This window comes from Gymnogyps californianus, chromosome 4 (genome assembly GCF_018139145.2).
Source record: "Gymnogyps californianus isolate 813 chromosome 4, ASM1813914v2, whole genome shotgun sequence".
Taxonomy (NCBI): Eukaryota; Metazoa; Chordata; class Aves; order Accipitriformes; family Cathartidae; genus Gymnogyps; species Gymnogyps californianus.
Genome location: NC_059474.1, coordinates 33,786,252 through 33,808,359, shown reverse-complemented (window position 1 = coordinate 33,808,359; position 22,108 = coordinate 33,786,252). Strand labels below are relative to the sequence as shown.

General features: G+C 39.2%; 1 protein-coding gene across 3 annotated transcripts; it reads left to right on the top strand.

Annotated features, from left to right (window-relative positions):
• The first annotated feature begins 196 nt into the window (after positions 1-196).
• CNOT7 (CCR4-NOT transcription complex subunit 7) lies at positions 197-20,693 on the top strand. 3 transcript variants are annotated; one of them, XM_050895680.1, is made up of 7 exons: positions 197-257; positions 1,167-1,373; positions 1,680-1,873; positions 5,001-5,162; positions 11,280-11,424; positions 16,276-16,386; positions 19,145-20,693. In XM_050895680.1, exons 2-7 carry the CDS (start codon positions 1,257-1,259, stop codon positions 19,271-19,273), a joined length of 858 nt encoding a protein of 285 aa, XP_050751637.1. In that variant the 5' UTR covers positions 197-257; positions 1,167-1,256; the 3' UTR covers positions 19,274-20,693. The 3 variants fall into 3 exon arrangements, with proteins under 3 accessions (XP_050751637.1, XP_050751639.1, XP_050751638.1); XM_050895682.1 differs by having other exon boundaries at positions 242-261; XM_050895681.1 differs by lacking the exon at positions 197-257 and adding an exon at positions 652-911.
• Positions 20,694-22,108: the final 1,415 nt, after the last annotated feature.

Sequence of the window (22,108 nt, the reverse complement as noted above, 5' to 3'; positions counted from 1 at the left end):
GGAGGGGGAGTGGGGGGGGGGGGGGTGAAGGAAGGGCGGTGCGGCCGGTGATTGGCGCCCCCGCCGTCGGTCAGAGGTGAGGGGGGAAAGGCCGCGGCGCGCGGCGATGATGTAATGGCTTTGTGCGGCGGGGCGGCGGGGGCAGCGCTTCCTGCGTCTCGCGCGGCGACTGGCGGCTCTGGGGCGTCGGGGGCCGCCGCGGGGCCTCGCCAGACCCGCCGCGGCCCGGCCCGGCCCGGCCTGGCCTGCCCGCGAGCGTGAGTGAGAGAGGGGCGGGGGCGCGGCGGCGGGGAGCGAGGGGCGGGGGGAGGGAGCCGAGAGCGGTCCGGTCGCCTCCTCCCCTTGGTCTAGCCGTGCCCCGCTCGGGCCCGAGGCAGTCCCGCGGAGGGCCTGCGGCCTTACGGGCAGTCGTGACGGCCGGCTGGCGGCGGGCGGTGTCTTCGCGGGCCGCGCGGGTGCCGCCGGCGGCGGGCTCGGGAGCGGAGCGGAGCCTCATCCTGCGCTGGACCGGGGCGGGGGGGGGTAAGGTGGGGCGGCCCCTTGCCAATTGCACCCCATCGAGGGGTGCTGCCCGCCGCGCAGGGCGGGCTCTGCGGCTCCTCAAGGCGCTCGTAAGGCCTTGCACGCATAAGGAGGCGCCCGGGAACCCAGCCGGGGCGTGAGTCCAAGTCTGTCGGGCCGTGCTTCGGTCCCCTTGCGCGGCTCTCCGGTTTAGCGCGGCCCGTACGAGCTGAAAGAGCTTTTGCCCAGGGAGGCTGCCTGCCTGGGCGGCTGTTTGTCGTCCGCAGTGTCCCCGAGTTTGGCGTAACGCTAATAGTCACTTTGCCGCTTCGTTTCATGTTGCACGCAGCCGTGGGATCCACAGGAATGTGCTCTTCTAACCCGTGGGGGAATAACGCTTGTGGGCTCAGGTATTTCTTTTATCTGTTGAACTAGTGCGCCTTGCTGGTTTGCCAGGCTTTGTGCAAGAAATAAAGTTACTAACAAAATCGTAGGGTTTTAGTTTCGAATAGTAATCTGAACTCACATGGGTTTGGTGGCTATGTTGTTGCTTCGTTTATGAAATTCTGAAGAACAAAGCTTGATCCTGGTGTTTAAGTGTTTTTTTTCAGATAAATGAAGAATAAAGACTTACGCTTTGATACTTTGCTTTCTTTGTCTCTTAGGTTAAGAAAATAAATAATTAAAGTCCTCTTTATGAAACTGTTCCTCAGTCAAGTGTAACTTTTGATGTATGGTCTCTAAAGCCCCCCACTATGCCAGCAGCTACCGTAGACCATAGCCAAAGAATCTGTGAAGTTTGGGCTTGTAACTTGGATGAAGAGATGAAGAAAATTCGTCAAGTTATACGGAAGTATAACTATGTAGCTATGGTAAGCGGGCACTTGATGTTTATCTAGCAAATTGCCACAAAAACCATGATGACCGCATTTGATGTTAGTAAATTAAAGCTATAAACTTGTTCATCCATTTTCATTGGAAGAATAATGGATTCCTAATGTTGAATTAACGCTGTAAGAACATTAGGATCCTAATCTATTACCTTTTTAAAAGCTAAATTTACACACAGTACTTTTCAGCTACGAAACTGTTAGATGCTTGACATATGTTTTATTAAAAATGAGCAACGTAAATTTTTATGTGTGTCTTTTGTTGAAGTTTTAATTCTGTTCTTACAGGATACAGAATTTCCAGGAGTAGTTGCAAGGCCTATTGGAGAATTCAGAAGCAACGCAGACTATCAGTACCAATTATTACGCTGCAATGTAGACTTGCTAAAAATAATTCAACTAGGACTGACATTTATGAATGAGCAAGGAGAATACCCTCCAGGAACTTCAACTTGGCAATTTAATTTTAAATTTAATTTAACGTAAGTGTTAAGTGTTTGTGCTGTTGAGTGTACGTTTTTGACTTACTGAAAATGTATTATAGGTTGTGAAAGCTATAGCACCTCATTTTATATATATGATTGGAATACCATAGATACTTTGTGAGGAAAACTTTTGTTAGCCAGACACGTGCTTTCTTCCCTCATTTCTGTGCAGTCTATCTTACTGTTGGTAATTTGGTCAAAAACGCTAAGCAATTTCAAGAAAAGTTTTAAAAAGAGGCGTTTATACTTAGTACAAGACTTATCTTTGCATTTTCATATTTAGCATTTCAGAGTGCTTCTACCTTAACTTAGTTTAACTCTTACTAGTTGTTATAGAAGTCACATGTTGTTTCTTTGCACATTTTTAAATGGAAAATACCAACATGTGAAGAAAAAAATGTGAAATTACCGAAGTTACTAAGAAAGAAATATGACAGATGTTATCAGCAAGTTCTAAAGCAAGTGTGCTCTGTTCTCTTTAAAATAACATTATTCTTGTTAAAAGACCCACAACAATTTCTAGATAATGTTTAGGTAAAATACTGTCAACTTTTTAATACTGCAGCAGCTTTCCTTGTGTCTTCAAAGCAACTTACTCTATTAAGCTACTGTATTTTAATTTTCTTCTGTAATAGGTTGAAAGGGATTATTGATTCTACAGCATAACTCCTGTGGAGATTTTTGTTCTGGATTATCTTGTGTAAAGTGTTGGTTAAAAAGCAAGCTGATTTTTACTATCTGTAGGAATACTATTGTGAACTTTTTTTCACAATGTGATTTTTATCAGTGATAAACCTTTAAGTATAAACCTAACTTTTCCAGTGGGATGAGACACTTCTGTGGAGTTCTAATTGTATCTAGCAGGTAGTCGACAAGGTTACTAGTATCGTGAATTTTTTCCTGAAGTAACCATAATTCGTCTGATAGGTATTCATATGGCCTGAGTTGAGTATTAGTGCAAACACTTCTCAAATGTGTTGAAGGCTTGGGGTTTTTAGGCAGTTGTGTTACAAGCTAATCACTGGACAGCTTGATATACGTGAGTTAAGACTGCAGCCTACAAAGGATGTTTAGAGAACAGACCTTTTTTTCTGCAGATAAAAAGACTTGTTTTCAAAGTAATCAGGGTTCTTACAAAGAAAAAAACCTGCTGCTGTCTGTCTTGATCTCTCTTGATCTTTCTGCTTTTCTAAACAAGCGGTGCTGTGGCTTGTCACAAATCAGTTTGGTCTGAGGAATGACATGCTCTTTTTAGTTTTGTTTGAAGCACTCCTTGAAAGAAAAGGAAGTGCAGATTTGATATTTTGGTATCTCTAAACTTACCTGGCCATAAAAATGCTGGATGGAAGTTATCCATTGTCTTAAGAGAAGAAAGTACTAGTCCTGCTAAGTATGGGAGAAAGGAGGAATGAATTAATAACTTCCAAACTGTGATCTGAGAAGAAGAGCCTGTGTTATGTTTTATTTATTTTCTGAGCTTCAAAGGTCTACTTAATGTCAAGCAACTGAAAACAAAAGTAGTTTTCCATCCATTTGTGCCAGATGCTGCATAGATAAGACAGCTTAGTAAGGCAAGATATAGGTAGTCACCTAACTAACTTGTTACTAGTTCACTGGGTGGATTTTATATAAAAAGATAAGCTAGGTAAGTGCTGCATGAAACATGGATTTTTTTTTTTTTTTTTTTGCATGGGTGGAGAAATTACTTATTTTTATTTCTAAACTTCCTTTTGGGAAGTGGCACTGTGCCAAGTGTTCTGCTCCTAAAGCAAAACAGCTGTTGGCTGTTCCTAGAAGGTAATTTTTTTGTACGTGGTTCCAGCCAGGTCTTGTTATAGTGTGCTTGTAAAGAGCACAAATATTTCTCTAAACTAACTATCCACCTGATTAGTGCAGAGCAACAAACTAGAATTAAAACTTCTTTTTGTAAAATAGGCGTGCTTGTTTTGGATGGGTTCTTTAATGTGTTACGGAGATGAACAGGTGTTGGGAAGCTGATGCCTTAAAGCTGGAGAACTAATGAGCAGCTGTGTGGGAGGGAGGAAAAAAGATACAACACATCTTGAGAATGTATCTCTATGTTCTGATGAATGATGACTTGCTATTAGGAATAAGGAATATAAGTCTACGACTGAATCTAATAGTCAAGTTTGATATATTGGTTGTCTTGTCTGTTTTATTTTTTGTGTTCTGTTTTGGTTTTTTTATTAAAGTTGAAAACTATACACCGAAGAGACTTTGTAGAATAGTATGTTCTGGACAGTAATATGAATATCATCTTCTAAGTAGAGCCACGTTTGCTCCCCCCCCCAGTTAACCATTCTATGTCTTTGTTATGATGATAGATTAAACTTTAGGAAAAAAAAGCCCCATCCATTTCATCACAAAATCCTTAAGACTTTACAAAAATGTTAGTGGTAAAGGGGATAAATACAGGGATAAGAGGGGATCAAACAAGGCATAGAGGAATTTTTTTCCATCCTGTTAAATTTTAGGTCCAGAATATGGCTATTAAAGTTGAAGTTGGTTGTTTAGAAAGAAAACGTTAGGCTACCTGAATTTTAAGGATTAACTAGATGGAGCAAGTACTCAATTTCCAGTTATAGCAAGAAGGAAGTTTTGATGAGCATGTGTCTAAACATTTATGTAAGCTTAAATCACAAGAAATGTGTGGGAAATATTATCCACAGAACTAATACAGCACTGGGGTCTCGAGTGTACTGTTCCTAGTTCTATAATGTAACATGTTAGTGCTTCAACAGTTACATTTAATTTGTCACAGTTCAAGTAATGGATCTTATTTGGTAAAATATCTGTATTCATACATTCACTTTCCTCTGTAGATTTGCAAAAGGGGAGTTCTAGGTAACTGGATGAGGAGCGGGAACTAGATTTTTATGAAGGAGTCAAGAATGGAGGTGCCAGGAATGGTGAAATGCTAGTGAAGGTTAACAAAAGCTGTGAAAAATGGTTGGTTTTGTAATTAACACCGAACAAAGTCAAGTTGCTCCGGCTCTATGCAAGTGAAGTCTGTGGAATGAATAGCAAAAAAGAAATGTTACCAGGTTTATAATCACTGAGGTTTGTAGACTTTGAAAATTTACTATCCTCTCTCTGTTTTTAGAGAAGATATGTATGCCCAGGACTCTATTGAACTGTTGACGACATCTGGTATCCAGTTTAAAAAGCATGAAGAAGAAGGAATTGAGACACAGTACTTTGCAGAACTGCTTATGACATCAGGAGTTGTGCTGTGTGAAGGAGTCAAGTGGCTTTCCTTTCACAGGTAAATTCTACATGTTAAGTATTTGAGTTTTCAATATCGATTATTGAGTTCTAGAGCTTGGATTTCACATGTCATGTTAAGTGGTATACATCTGATAGTGTATATAGCACATATCTTGGTTGGTAAGACTTAGGAAATATTTCTGCTGTAATACCTACAGCACCATTCTGCATTAGAAGAATAGAGCGTACAGGGTGGTACTGGTGTTTTATTTTTGGTGTTTACACTGTAACCAGAAAACTGTAAACCAGAAAAACATTAAACTCCTAAGCCAGCAGGTGGCATTGTATCTTTTAATATCACACATGCAAGTAATGATAGTAGCAATGATAAAAGCAAACTATTCCTAAGCAGTTCTTGAGCAAATATTATTTGACTCATGGGAGAGACCGTAGAATTCAGTGAAGAGTTTTATAAAGCACTTTTAAATTTGTTTTAAATGTCCTCGTAATCTGGGCAGCTGAAAATTACTCAGCTTGGAAGGAGAGCCCTGATAAGCCTTAATTCTAGCTGCAGTAGTGAATATATTTTACTATTTATTCCATCACAGGAACTCATCTTCCAAGTAGAAATAGAAATGCGAATGCTAAATCTCTTATGTATCTGTCAAGATACAGACGATCTTTGCGTGTTAATAAGATTTAACACTTTAAAACTTATGCAATAGTCATTGTGTAGTCAACTATGTGCCAGAGATAATTTGCACTTTTTGCAAGCAACAGTGGTTTTAAAGGCTTATTGCTATGCAGTGCCCTCAAGTTGACATCTTAAATGTTGGCTGCTAAGCAAGTCAACAGAGGTAGAGCAAATGTTTTAGCTGAGACTAGTAGTTTCCTTACAGCCTTATTCTTGTTTATCACGCATGCTACGTTGGTGGGTGATAATATGTAGGTGACAAAATTTGAAAAAAACCCCGAATTCTTCATCCTTAAGTATTAAATCTTGGAGGGTAGATTGGAGGAGAGAAAGTCACATGGAATTAGAGAAGTATTTACATTATTAACCAACTGAAAAATAAGGATTGCTTCAGCAAGGAATGTAAAACAGTAATAAAAAGGTGCATATAACAGCCTGTTGTAGAATTCATCATTTTGACTTGCTTTGTAGAAAGCAAGTGTTAGACTGACTTTCCAAAAGGAGGGGGGGAAAAAGAAAAGACAGTTAACAAAAAAAAAAAGGATCCTCTTTGAGTACGCTTGTCACCTTATCTGCCTACATCTGCCACTTGCAGCTGTCTCTTGACTCACAATATGACTCCAAAATAATCTTACTTTTGCTGTCTTGCTAATAGGGTAGCACCTTGGGGAAAAATACTGCAATAAGAATGCCATGAACTGTGTCAAAATAACTACAAAGGCTGAATTAAGTTTTTTTCAGCTTCTTAAACCTGTTATTATGGGCTCTTATGTGCATATTGATGATTTACACTTGACTACAGTAAAATAACTGCGATGGTTCAGGAGAAGGGGAGGGGAGGCATGTTACGCATGTAACTGGTACATCAACAGACACTGCCATGTAGAAGCAGCTACAGCTACAAAACAGTGCTTTTCCAATATCGCCTAATAACTTTAAGGGCCCAGTGTGAGCTATCCTAGCAAAAGAATACCTGGGCCATTTCTACACTAGGGATTCTTTTTAAAGCATAATTATATTGATTTTGTGTGATTCCTGACTAATATGCTGGTCAAAGTGTAGTGCAAACTATGTGCAATAATGCCATTTTTACTAGTGCAGCTTATGAAGGGTTTTTGGAATGGCTTTATTAAGGTCAAGTTTCATCTGTGCTAAAATGAGTTTCTGTTGTGAACTTCACTGAAAATGTCTTTAGAAATCCTCTTAAGACAGCTATTCCAGCAAATGTTTGTCAAACACTGATTATCCACAACTCTGCTTGAAGTCGGAGAGTGTTTAAAGGCTTTTGTGCTTGACAGAGCACGTTGATATTATCTTGAGCACAAAACCCTGGAGTAGTGGGTTAAGTTCTGAGGAAGCTAAGATTGCACAAAGCTATAAATGAGAATGGGTCACATAAAATGTGCCACAAAGAATAGTAAACAGCTGTTTCTAAATGTATCTTAGGTGGATTGTGATTATGTTCTATCAGTGGAAACTTAAACAGCGGGGCAGCTCAGTTGAAAATTTGTTTCATGTAGGCTCTCCATGCAGTAGTTCTTTAACTACTGAAAAAGCTGTGATGGATAGTTGCTGACTGTGCTATTGCTTCTGTTTCCTTAAAATGCTTTAATTACTACTAACCCTCAAGGTCTCTTAGGAAGTGGGCAGAGGGGAATTAACTCCTTTCTCGGAGTGTGAGGTTATGTTTTGGTTTTGTTTTGCTTCCCAGTCTTTGATTTCCTTGAACTCTTACGTAGTTTATTTCTAAGCTCTTAGCTTCTCAGATAGTTTTCTTTGTGTGCTTTTTATCTCTGCATTTGATGTAGCTGCCTTGGTATCCTGACCTGTTGGCAAATCTGTGTGGACCTGCAGTTCTGCCAGGCATGAGCGAAGAAACATTTGCACTGTCACCGATTCTTGTGTACTGCAACTTCATAAGCGACTCCATCAAATCTTTTGTGTGTGTTAACATGTATTTGAGTAGATGAGAGAGGAGAGGGAAGCCCTGAATTTCTGATTCTTGTCACAGTCAAGAGAGCTGTGAGTGCTTGGCAGTCTAACAAGTTATAAAACAGAACAGCTCAAACGCTATTTTTGTGGCTGCTCAACTGACTGATCTGGTAAAGCTTTGAGTGTCCACCTGTGTGCAGCCTCCTCAGTCTACCTTTGGAGGCTCTGTGCAAACATTCCTCTTAACCCAGATGTCTTTGGGAAGCTGGAAAGTTCCAAGCTACTGTATTTCAATAATCATTTGCATCTATTGATTTCAGTAAAATTTAATCAGTTGGCTCATTTCTATTAGCCAGTTATAAAATGAAGTAAAGCTTTCTCAGCTCTGTCAGGTTTTGACCTATTTCAGAGGCTGTTGGTACTTGAGTAGAATTCATTGTTAATTGGCTATCTGAATTCTTTCTGGATAGTAAGGGAAAGAAATACAGGCACGTTTGATCTTTTCCATGGTCTTGTTGCCTACAGCTGTCCATGTTCAGTGAAAAAAGGGTGGGGGGCGGGGGGGAGTGGTTGTAAGAGTGCTTATGTTGCTGTATAGCTCCAGGGATTGTGGCTAGCTGCACTAAGTAACTTTAGGTGATTATATTAGAAATGGTGAAAGCTTTTTAAGGAAAGGAAGCCTATATACTTCAGGGTATAAACCAACCACTAATTGCCTGTTAGAGGATTAGAAGAAAACTTCTTTAATGAGCAGGTAATTACATAATTGCTCACTGTGGACTTTCTTATCCTTCTGTTAGCATTCAGCAGTGGCCGCTCAAAAATTTTTGAACTAAATATATCTTAGTCTTGAATTGGAGTGACAGTTCTTATGTCTGTGTAAGCTTGGATGACTGAAGCATATTACCCCCGAAAAGTATACTAAAAAGATTACGTAAATGCCTTGATACTGCATTGTGATTAGTAAAGTGTGGTTTCTGATGACTGTTATGAGCACAATGGGACTAAGTGTAAGCAGCTGGAACTTAAGGAATGTGAGGCATCAGTTGGTTGAACTGACTAAAACTAACCCATGCTTAGGATCCAAGAACAGATATCTGACTGAATGCTGTCATGCAATGGAAGGGTAATGATGCCTGTTAAATCCGCTGTTCAGATATCCTGCTCCCTTTTTCTGCATGAGGATCCCAGAATGAAAGAATCTGCTACAATCTCCAAGGGAAAAAAAATATATTTATATAATTCTTCATCGAAATTGCAGATTTATGATAGGCTGCTCCCTCTCAATACAAATAACAAATGAATCTTGACTTTTCTTAAAGTGCTTCCTTCTTAATAGAAAGTGAAAGTGTTTGAGAACATCTGTTTTCTAGTAATTCAGTCATGTACATAATTTTTTTTGGAAGAGGAGGGGAGTCAAAAACTTTTTTTTTTGAAGAGGAGCACAAATACTGTTTTTGTCACTTTAAAAGTTTTTTAATATGGCTGTTACATTTGAGCCACAAGGATGACTGATGTCAGGAATTCAGTGAGTTAATAAGCTCTCTGATCTCTAGAGGAGTAAGTCTCCTTAATCCTGAACAGTCTTTTTTTGCATCTTTCTGAACAGCCTTTTTTGCTAATGTGGCTTTTTTCTTTTCTTTTTCTATAAAGGGCTTGATGCTAATACAGGCTTCCCCCCCCACTACCCCCTGCCCCATAGGTGATCTGATAAAATCCTGCTGTTTTGCCAAGTACACTAGAGGTTTTTACTTTGTAAGACTCAGCTGAAATTCTTCTTTATCTTCGGCTTCTTTGCTCCCTGGCCAGTGGCTGCTGCTGTGGAGATTGGAGTGCTGCCAGCACAGCTTCAAAGCACCAGATGCAGTGCAGGATTCATTCAACATGAAATTCCTGTTTAGAGCGAAACCCCCATGGGAGAGCTGCAATAGTCTGTACCTTTTGTATATCTAGTATTAATGAACTTTAGCAAACAATCCATTCATTCCCAGTATGTTCAAGATTCTCTACCCTCTGTCTAGAAATTCATAAGATAAAGATGATGTAGAGAACCCCATCGTATACAAAAGGTACAAAAAGCAATCCTCTTGTGTTGAGTATGCAAGCTAAAGCCTTGAGCCTACAACAGAAATCACCAGTCTTTGTGGGTGCTAAATATCTGCAGAATCAGTAGTACAGTGCTCTTAACTGATTTGTCTTCTGTATTGCTCATCTCACAGTTAAAGATCTCAGTCAATATTTACCAAGTTGCAAAATTCTTGGTTTTGAGTATGATCCTCATGTAACCAAGAACTAACATGAAGTCTTAAATTGAGAATTTGGTCTGTGGTGGCCACCTGTTCACTTGAATTGTCTCAGCTATATGCTAAGGTTCCTTAAGCAGCAAAACTGATGCAGCCTTCAGTAGAGGCAGGCATGCTATGTGTTTTCATCTTCTTTGTTAGCACAGGCATTTTTAAAATTGCATGTCAATAAAATCTAGGAACTGATTTGGTTCAATGCAAACCTAATAACAAAGAAGAGCGTATCAGTCCCCCATCTAGTTCAGTGCATATGTGCATGAGCAATCCTGCAAGTACAAGGGATCAGAACGGATCAGATTCATGATCAGATCATGAATAATCTGGTTTGCAATCTCTGCCTTCCTAGGGAAAAGGGTAACTAGTCATCACTGCTTTTTGTTGTGGTGTTCAGTCCTGCTTAATACCTGACATCTGTCTTTCCCATGCTTTAAACCCTCTGTTTCCTCTCATAACCCTTTGTAAAAGTACATGGTTCCCCTTTTTACTGCCACACCTCATTACTACGTCCTCTTTCTTCAGTCAAGCTATTGAGAAGGAAGTCTTCCCAAACTCTTCTCTCTACCGCACGCACACACTGTAATACCTCAGTTTCTTCTACCAAACCTGTACTGCTCAGTTATCTTGCTGCCTTCTGCTGACCTACGTGTACACACAAAATTTTTTCCAACTTACTCTGTCCTTGCCTCCAAAAAGAGTAATAGTCTACAAGCTATTAAATTTTTCAGTTGTCTAACTGTGTGCTGATTTAATTGGGAAAGTTGAAAGACAATCTGCTCTTCTTCATTGCTGAGGGTGAAACTTGCCTCCAGGCATAAACATCTGTTGGCTCTGGAAACTCATGAATCTTTTGGGTTTCAAGAACTGTAGAAGTCTCTCTGTCTCGCTCAGTTTGTAGTGAGAAACTTGCAGTCTGTGTGAAAGGAACCAGCTAGGAGTCTTTCTGCTGTGAGCTCTTGTTATCAGATGAAGTCCCAGCAGCACTACCTTGTTTCAGGATTTGGAGGCACTCCTGTAGGCAGATCTTTTTGCTTCTTCACTTTGCCTCATTCAGACTAAATTAAAATGTTTTATCTGGAATCTGCAGTGGAGCAATTTACGGTGTGGCTTAGTCTTTTGTAAAAGTCAGTCTTAATTGCATTGAAATTAAGCAAAATATCCTGTTAATGTGTGATAAAGTCTTGATGTTGGAAGTGAGAATGATGCTTCTAAGTTATTTGTTTATATTGTTTTTGTTATTAATTTGCAGTGGATATGACTTTGGCTATCTAATCAAAATCCTGACAAACTCTAATTTACCTGAAGAAGAGCTGGACTTCTTTGAGATACTGCGATTGTTTTTCCCTGTCATCTATGATGTAAAATACCTCATGAAGAGTTGCAAAAATCTGAAGGTAAGTAATCTGTCAATGGCTCAGAACAAGTTTTGGGTTTGGAGACAGAGTACTTTCTGCTTAAAAATACTTATTTTCTGTATTTTTATTTTCTGGTTTTGCTTTGATAATACCCATTAAGCATTGCTGTCTCAAGCTTTATATTTTTAATATTGAAGGCTATTGATAGAAGCAGGCAGGAGCACACATCAATTTTTATAACTGCTTACTGGTTAAAAATAGCATGTTGATACTGTATTTACAGTGCCCAGTGTTTGTTGACAGATGATAAACCCATGTTTGGAATTAATCCTTCACTTCTTGAGCCATAAGAATTGATGGGTTTCATATACTCTTATTTCCTCATTGTGCAGTCCACTAAAGGACTGCAGTCGTCTTGGCAAAGGTAATTGCAACGATGATGCTGTGGAAGTGTCTTGGGAAGAGGAACGGAGCGAAGAATGTTTCAGATGGTCCCATAAGGAAAGATAAACAACAGCATATGTTCAGGGACAACATGTGACTTTTAGGAAAAAAATGCAGTACTAGAAACTAATCTCATGTCGGGCCAGCGGGGCTACTAATTGGCTTACTCTATCAGGCATAAAATTTGGATACTTTATTGGACTGGAGAATGAATGGAAACTGGAACTAAGTATGTGAAGGGGAAGACAGCAAGTGAAGGAAAGATGCTACAGAGATTGTTAACAGCTTTACTTGCCAAAGAACTGTAAGAGTCTGGACTGCTGCTGGAATGAGGTGCATCGCTCATCTGAGGCAATTAATGACTTGCTGCTTTTATGGAAAGTAACTCGATTCTCTAGGCTTTCTTAATGAGAACCTGCAGGAAGAAGAGAACACTGACTGTAGCACAACCAAATCCTAACTAAGGGATTGCTTGTCACTTCATCGTGCTGAACTAGTGATCTGTGTGAGGTTTATAGTCCTCTGTTTCTCTCTGAGATAAACTAATAGTGTGTCACTTTTAAGTAGTAGCCTACTTCTGTGGGAAGTAAATTGTGTAAATCCTTTTGTTAATCAAATTAATGTTGAAAATTGAGACCTCCCTTCAAGTTAGTAAGAAAAGTATACCTACCTGTGTGCATCTAGAGTTGTTATTGGTATAATCAGCTGGGCAAATGGCTGAGTATTAGAGAACATCTTAGAAACAGTTTTTCTCCACAGAGGCCAGAATAAAAAACGAAATGTTCATGAACTTCAGGAGTCTTAAAGGAGGGGCAGGGGAGAACCCCAAACAAAAAACGCCCTCACTTTCTCACTCCTGGTGAAGCAAAGTAAAGCATCTGGTGTCTTAGTGGTGGCAACACACCTACCAAGGACAGAATATATAATCCAGCTTCAGTGACGTAGGAAAGGTGACAGAATGATGTTCCATGTCATCATTCCAGAGGTGACATTCCCAGTGGATTTGGGGAGGAGGGGATTGTATTTCCTGTCATTTCATTAAGACATAGTTGTGTGTAATCTGCATTGTTTAGAGACACTAATGTTTTTTGGAAGACAAGAAAAACCTTCACAGGTCTTATTTCAGCAAACCTTAAGAACAAGGGTGATTTTTTTTTTTTTTTCCAGAGCTGAATATGTAGGTCAGCTTTCCTGCAGTAAATCTTGATCCTGTCACCTAACCTGCAGACTGGTAATGACAGCAGGGGAAGGGATGTGGACTACCCTACCCCTCCAAATTTACCAGTGATGAAATGATGATGGACTTGTACTGTACTGAGAGCAGCTGTCTGAAACAAATTGCTAGACGTTCAGTGTTGTGACTCTTAAAAATGCATGTGCTGTCTCCTAATGTGTGTCACTTTCAATCTCTATTAAATTGCAGTGAATTGAACTGCTGTGCAGTTGTCCTTTATTGACTTGTCTAAGTTATTCTGCATATGAAAGTCAGTGACTTGCTGTAGGTCCCCCACTTCCTGCCCCCACACACCCAAAAAAGAATTTTTGGCATTGAGAAGAGAAATATGCTTGAGGATTGGGAAGCTGTTTGCTCTTTTTGTGGAATTAAGTAGTCTATGAATTTACAGTATGTTGCTCTAACTTAAATGGACATGAATGTACTTTACTGGCATGCAGATTGGGAGTTAACTTGAGATATTAATGTAGTATAGGTTAAACTCTTGCTTGTTCTCTGAAAATCTTTCTATGTAGGCAGTTCCAAACCTTTTGACAGTAACGGCAACTCTAAGTGATGTAGATTTATAGACCTTGTTGGAAACTTGCTTTTAATATGGGGGTTTGTACAGAACAATGAACTCTGGTACCAGTGCCATGAAACGAGAGTTTGAACTGGATTTGCTGTTAACTATGGTCGTGTGATTATGTAAATCATTCTGTGGCCTTTTTCTTGAAAGACCGATGCTCTGAAAATTTGGGAAGAATTTGTCCTCCTCCTCCAAGAGTAAAATGTTCTTATCTGGAGTGCAAAAGTCTTGTCTGAAAGAGAATCTCAATAGCCTATTAATTTTCAGAGACAGCCGGATTTTATTCTGCAATTATTGCAGTTGTAGACCAAGAAGTTCCACACAGAAGTGGTGTGTGATATACTTGCAAATAGATACATACCATTAAAAGCACTATTTTCAAAGCATTCTGTAGGCTGCTGTTACTGTAAAATTTGAATTAGTAAGTCTGCATTCCAGAGCTTGTACCTGCTGTCTAAATATTACTGATTTTTATTCTTGAGTGTTTTTTCTTCAAAGCTGCTTGAAGCTAGAGTAGGTAGTCTTACAGCTAGCAGTACCTGATGATGAGGCACTGGTAATTTGCAGCTTGAGGAGGTAGAAGGTTTAGGATCAGAAAATGGTGCTTTGAAAGGGTGTGGGCCTAACTGCTGTTGCTAGCTCTAACAGCTCATTATTGGAGTTAGAAAGCAGAGGACATGCTTGTATCTGAGATGCACTTTTTTCCCCTGCCCACCAACCCTCAGCATGTTTTTGAGAGTGTAAGTTAAATAACAGAGCATGTTTGCAGTGTTCAAATGTTGTATCCAAGCACATAAAGAAAACAAGCTAGCTTCAGTGCTTAACTGTGTAGTGTATAGACTTACTCTTATCTTAAACTTCTGTAAACTATATTCCTGCTGCTCAAGCTAGAATAAAACTAGCCATACCAGTGCTAGGTTTTCATGTTGGTTTGTAGGTGTTACTTGGGAATGTTATTACTGAAGCTTCCATCTTTTTAAACAAAACAAAAACCTGGACCCAGACCTGTTGCCGTAAGACTCACGGGAATTTGCATGATGTTTGATCTGATTTTCAGGTCAGACTTTATTTTTATTGCTCTGTGAGTTTTAACTTTGACTGTTATGCTTTTACCTCTTAATGCTTCCCTTCCTGTACTTGAAACAGGTTAAGAGTGCGAGGAAAGGTGAACTTGGATACTAGGCAGTCTTTCTTTAAAAGCATTGCCTCTGTGCAACATTTTTGCCTTGCAAAGCTTATGGCAGCACTAAGGATTTTGTCTTTGGTTTTTTGATCTTTGTAGACCTTAAAGAATGTGCATGTGCTTTAGTCTATTTCCAGTAGCTTTATGGCTTAATGATTAAAAAAAGAATTGATGTACAAAATTATGTGCTCACAGTGTAGCTTACAGCACTATAAGATTGCAGTTACAGTATAACATGTCTATGCTTCAGCTGATTTATTATCTATGTAAAACCAAACCAAATTCTGATGAGTTTGCTTCCACATGTAGTGGTTATTACCATTTTGGAGGGCACCAAAAAGAGGTTTATTTAGTCACTCTGCAGTTAAGGGGATAGTTTTTCACATAAGCTTATTGGGGAAAAAAGTTTGCTTCAAAACTGGAGAAGGGCAGTTAGATTTGCATTACCATTAAGGGCAGATAGATTTGCAGCTTTGGAGTGATGTCTACAGCTTCACAGTCTGTCCTTTTAAACCATGTATCAACTTTCAAAGCAGACAATTACTGTTTTAAATTGTTCCCTTTTTATATGTGAGATGTTTATATACTTTTTTTAAGAAGTAGGTTTCATCACACGTGTGACTATTAAATATACATCTCTAACAGAAAAGCTGGCTATACCATTGGATTTTAGTATCTTAGAAGACTAGTTGCAAGACAGTGGATTTTTTTGCGTGTTTTTTTTCCCTATCCTCTTATGGTAACTAATGAAACAAACTTTTAAAGAGGGGTAGAATGTCTTGTAGAGATGGAGTGGGCACTTTCTTACTTTTTTGACTTTACCACCTGGTTTCTAAATGCCTGCTGTGTAACATTTTCCTGGACTCCCTGTAGTGTTCTAGATACTTAAGGATACTCTCAGTTTTTGTGAAGGGAAGTGGAAAAACCCTCAACTTAATTGTTGAAAGGTAAGTGGAAAGAAAAAGGTCTGTTTCAAAGGAAGCCTAGATACTTTAACACATGGAGGCATATGGGCACCTCATTTGTAAGCACTTGAATTCTTGTGTTTGTAGAACAACATTTTTACCTTTTAAACCTTCATTCAAATAGAAGGAGTTCAGGAACACCTGGTTTTGTTCTTCAGCATTGCCAGTCCTTTCAACACTTCGAAGGAATTGTTTTATTAAGTAATGACATCTGGTTACTGGAGAAGCTGGAACGTGAAGGAGTAGTAGTTTTGTTGGTCACAGATACTGCTTTATTTAATCAGTACTGACACAGAATTCTAATGCTGCTATTGATACTGAAAGTTTGATTCTCCAGGTGTGTATTTATATAGTATAATGACTGTTTCAGCTATTGTGCAAATGTTAAACTATACCTGAGGTTGTATGACTTCTGTAACAGATTTTCCCAAATATAGCTGTTCAGTTTTCTGATTTAATTTTTTTCAGCAGTTAACAAAAATGTTTTCTTTTTCAGGGTGGATTACAAGAAGTGGCTGAGCAGTTAGAGCTGGAAAGGATAGGACCACAGCATCAGGCAGGATCTGATTCTTTACTCACAGGAATGGCCTTTTTCAAAATGAGAGAAGTAGGTGAACGTATTGGGTTTATCTCCATGATAGTGACGTGCTGTGATAGTCAGATGGAATTGCTGATTCTGATAAGTCTGCTGTATTTTAAGGAGGTCTCTGAAGGGCTTCAGGGGTCACTCCTTTCTTGACAAAAATAAGACCACTTGTATTTTCCCCAGAGTAGGCGTGAACCAGCCCTGCTGATTCCCTCCTTAGCTGCTGTGAGTGAGTATTGCTTCCTGTTTCCAGCCTGTGCCTGGCTTTTGGATTTTTTGCGGGTTTTTGGTTTTGGGGTTTTCTTCCTTCCCTGTTTGGCAGGGTACCTTTTTTCAGGTGGCTGCTGCAGTGAGTTAGGAGCTGCTGGAGCCAGACTTCTTTCTGGGTGACCATACTCAAGCCAATTTTTGTGGAGTTTCTGGTCAGTGTAATACCCAGCTGGTGTGCACTGCTGCTTGTGACAGACCTAGAGGGGGGAAAGAGTGTTGACTAGCCACTTCTAGCTAAACTTGCAGGCTATAGGTATATTAAATAATGAATTTCAGGCGGCTGTGGAGAACATCCATGCATTTGTTCCTTACCGTTGAGTAAAGCACAGATTAACTCAGGTTCTAAAAGATTATACATCGGTCAGTTAATTCAAGGTTTGCAGCAAGGGAAATCGGGTCTTACAAGCTTCACGTTTCCTTGCTACTTGTCCACGTACAACAGGAAGATACCAGGATATTTTGCATTAGCAGAACAAACAAATGTTGAACGGGCCTCTTCTGGAAAGCAGTTGCACTGGACAAATGCCAGTGGATCTGAACATGGCATTCTGGCAGCAATTCAGTGTCATTTACCAGATCAAAACAGATGGCGATAGCAAACCTCATCTTTCAATAAGGTTTAGTATTGTCTGCTGAGGTGTCTACCTTCTGTAATCCAGCCTTTTGTATAAAGGAGAAAATGACCACGAGTTTCTGACAAATACTGGTGAGACAGCAGGTGAAAAATAAATGCTGTGATTTAAGCTGGTTTGCTCATCATAACACTCTGTTCTGCCTCTGCTGGAACTGTTGCAGTTGTCAGGCAGGTGATGGGCTACAGATGGAATAGAGAGGATTGTGTTTCTGGTACGATCCAAGCCCAGTGCGGCTAACTGCCGTCTGCCTGGTATTGTTAATCTTTCACTCTTGAATTTGAAACAAAATCCAAAGCAAAAAAAGGGAAAGGGGAAGTATATGATGATCATGCCTAAGCTACTGCCTTTCAAGTTAGTTTTCTAGAAGAAAATGTTTAAACCCATGATCGGTTCTCTAATGAGATGCAGTTTGTGTTACATGGCAAATCAGCTTCTTGAATTTGTTTACCAAAAGCTCTTTATTGGGAGAAGTAGAAATCTTTGCGTTTTTTTAGTGCAAAACACTTGCTTAAGTAAGCCAACAGAGATGGATCGATTATGATGATTTTTTTCAGTACTTTCAGAGATTCTTTGCAAATACAGCATTTCTAAATAAGGACACAGTAGTCAGCAGAGAGAAATATATTAATGTGCGTTTTTAAAGCCTTTTCAGTAGAGTTTATTGTTTAACAATGTATTTCTGAGTGAAAAAAATCCATTTTACAACGCTTTTAGAGGTACAAAATTTTGCTACTAATTGCTGTGAAGGGGTTGCAACTTGCTTGCTGGGTTTTGGAGTGCCAGCCAAAAAGGTTACTCATCTTTTTCTTCCCATCAGAAATATTTAAATACTGATACTACAACAGTAGAGCTGTTTTGGGGTTTTCCTACCTGTTTATTTCTTTAAGAACTGCTGGGGGCTTTAAAACTTTTAATTGAGGTCTCCAATTCCTGCAGTACAGAGCTTTCCATCTGGACCGTGCTGCTAAGAGCAAAGGTTGAAGGGAGAAGTTTTCAGCCTGTGTGGTATATGCTGTCCTCTGTGTTTAGATTGTGTATTGCGTCCACCCTGCTCCTGCATGGTTCTGGCCGTCTTAGATTTCTCATGTTGATGATGACTCAATGTCAACCACTGGGAAGTCCAGGGTTGCCTTGAGGTTTTTAGGGTGAAAAATTTTGTGTATGTGTGTCTTTCTATTTTTGCGGGGTAACTCGTGGTTTTGTTTGAAACCCTAAGTCTGAAAGGTAGAATATCATGGGGTTTCATGTGTCTTCCACTGAAGGGTTCTGTTCGCAATTAAGACTTGTAAGGTGTAAATGCAGTCTTAGTACAAAATTTACTTTAATTTTGCTGTTCCTTATTAAATGAAGTTCCCTTCTGTGAGGAGCTAGCTGGAAATGCATCTTTCTGCATTTCTCTAAACTCCATAATGGGTTTTGTGCTCAAACATTCTCCTCACCCCCAAACCTTTATAATATAAATCAGGAGTAGGTGGAGTATGGGCACTGATGATGGACGCTAAGCATATGCCTGTTGTGAGAAACTCCACAGAAATCAGTTGGAGAAATACCTTTGTTGCACTTGCAGAAAAGTGAGTGATAACTGATAATACAAAATTATCAAAACATTGCACTTGACCACTTCATCAGGAAAGGTGCACAGGAATATTGATTATATTCCTTGACAGATTTACTTTAAAGAATCATGTCACATAGCAAATTTTGATCATGTGTTGAGATTAAGTTTGTTTGTTATGTTAATTATATCATCTTTTGCACCTTTTGGGATTTGATATCTTATGCTAAACAAAGTAATGTTTTAAAGCCTTTCTATAGTTCTATTTAAACGGAGCCTTTTCTTTGGCAATAATTTGTGTCTCTCTTTTAACTCTTAGATGTTCTTTGAAGATCACATTGATGATGCCAAATATTGTGGCCACTTATACGGCCTTGGTTCGGGGTCATCTTATGTACAAAATGGCACAGGAAATGCATATGAAGAAGAAGCCAACAAACAGTCATGACATGAAATGAAAGGCCATCTTTTTGACCTCCACATGCTTGTACATAGGTTTTATCTCTGGTTGAACCCCTTGGACAATAAGGCTTTTTTTCCCACTTTCTCAGCACACTTTCTTTTCTGCCTTTCTATGTACTAAACTTGACTGTTCCTATCACAGATTTTGATCTTACTATTGATACGTAAAATTTTCTGGGTTACATTTTGGCCTCATAACAAGCCCGTTTGTAAAGAAGCATGTATAGGATCAGTGTGGCAGAGAGAAGGGGAAAGTTAAATCATAATGAATAGTCTGGTAAACTTACCTACATTCATCTTCTAGTTTTTTGTCTCTTTCCCCTCCCTTCTCCAAATTAACTGGCACTGATTGTAACTAACTTCCCCATTCATGTCTGTTCCTTCCAGTATGCAGGCGTTTTAGCTATTCAAGATTGTGGACCATCAAATTTGCACTTTAGAGAGTGACTCTGACTCAGATCCTCTGTTTTATTTTGTTTTTTCTTTTGCCCTCAGCTAGAAAACAATCATCTGCCAAGTTCAGCAGCTTCACGCTGTATTTCCTTGGCATCTCAACCCACAGAACATGACTTATTTGCTTCATAACCTATGTTTGTTCAAGCAAAACAAACTACTGAAATCATAGTAACTGCTGTTATTTTACTAGTGTTCAGTCATCTTCAAACACATCCTGCACATGTCAACTGCTGGTTGGCCTGCTGCTTTAAAACCGCTCTGTGATGGGGGAAAGAAGCTTGAAAAAACAGCTTTACACCCTTCAGGAAAAGAACAGCTATGACTTAAGCATTTTTGCCATTAAGCTGAGAGTTGAAGGATATTGGAATAGTAGGAGTTCTGTAATGGCACACTTTCCTTGATTAACTTCCTCGCTTTTATTCTAGTAATGTACACCTCAAATATTTTTTATGAAGTCATATTTATTATGTACTTGATTTGATGATTTTTGAAAGTCAGTTTAGTTGAAGATAAAACCCAAAGATCTGAAAAAATACTATTTAATTGAATTAGAAGGACAATTAAATCGTGCTTTTTTTGTAGTTGCTACAAAGACAGATGTTACAGATATTTGTTGTAAAACAACAAAATATAAATAACTTATAGCTAATAAAGTTACCTGAGGAGTGTAATGCTAGTTTATTTTTGAGTATATCTTAGCAATATATTTTAGATATATTGTTTTAAAGGACCCTAAAGTACGTTCTTAACTCTGCATAGCATGTGTACAGAGCAGTTGTGCAGGAAGGATTTTTGGTATTGAATAGCTAAATACGAGCCTGAAATGATGGAATGTGCGACATTGTGTGCCTGTGTGTGCGCGCGCGTATGTGTGTGCGTGTTCGACACGGAAATCAATAGTAGAAAAATCTCCAAGTGTTCGCCAAATTATTCTGTTTTACCTTGTACTTTTCAAAAAAAAAATCAAACACCTTTTTTTCATTGAGTTACGCTGATGTAACTGGGTGGTCCTTTTTAAACAACAAATAATTTGCATAACAGAGGGTATTTGTTTTTAAAGCTTTTGTAAATAAAGGCCTAAGAAATGTTTTCTTACATAACAAGAGACTGGTGGTTTTGTTGCAAAATTTTTCCTGGAATATGTGTATTTAGTCAGTTCAATTCTGTGTTCTGTTTTGTTTAGGCATGCTAGTTCTCTTCCACATGCTTATAAAATGATCTAACTCTGCTCCCTGACTGATTCCACTTTCAGAGCAGAACTCTGTTCATGTGTTTCCAAGCACTTCATTCCTACCGACCTGAGTTGCGGGAGTGGCGATTACAATTTGCTACTGAGGCGTCCATATCCCATTAGTAATTTATTTTAATACCATTATGCATTAGGTGATGGTGACTTGTTTTAACTTTGGTTGTCTTTGGCTTTAATAAGATAGGGACTATCTAATGGGAAAACAGGATGGATTCTTACTGTGGCTTACATGGAAAACTTTCATACACGTGGAATGAGGAACCCCTGAAGTTTGATGCATTTGCTTTAAAGGTTAGTAGCTTTGCCTAAAGCATACAGATACAGCTATCTGTGGTTAACTTCTGAAGGGAATGACTTCGAAGAACTTTGATGGGTTTTTGTTTTGAAGTAACTTTTTAGTTGCGGATCAAAGGGAGTTTTTAGAGGCTTCTAAATGTGTGTCTACAGTAAAAGTTTTAGTTCAGATTGGGATGCGCTTTTGAAGTGACTGCTGAGCATCCCACGTGCTGTGCTTTGCTTTGCTTCCTGTGATGAACCTGTCAGAGCTTGGACTCCTTTTGGAAGAAGCTAAACCCGAAGATGCACGTTAGGTGTGCGTCTTGTGTCTCAGCTGCTAATGAGCACACAGTCTGCAGGACCAGGCTGAGTTTGCTTAAGCCCTAGCCTAAAATTCTTATGGGGCATTTGACTTTAAGCAATTCTACTCTTTAGTTTTCTTCCTTGTAAGAAAAGCTTTTCTCAAAAGCGACCGATCAGCATGAAACTAAGATTATGCTTTATTCTGTGTGAGAACTCTTGGTCTGATCAGTGTGATCTATCTGTTGAGATAGATAGCTGTTGAGAACAGCTGGGGAGACATCTGTGCATAATTCAGTTTCCATGGCAAAATTAGATGTAGTTTCCATTAAGGAGTGATTTAAATGGTGAATTGTAGATATTATGAAAAAAGTAATTTCTTCTTATGTGTAGGACCGTTACTTGTAAACTGCAGGCCTGAAATCTGAATCTGTTTCCAAAGTGGACAGCTTTAATTGCTTTTGCAAAAATAAATGTGCAGGCACAGTTCCAGCTGTCTAGACATGCACCTTTTTGTTCAGAGACAAGAATTCTCTTTCC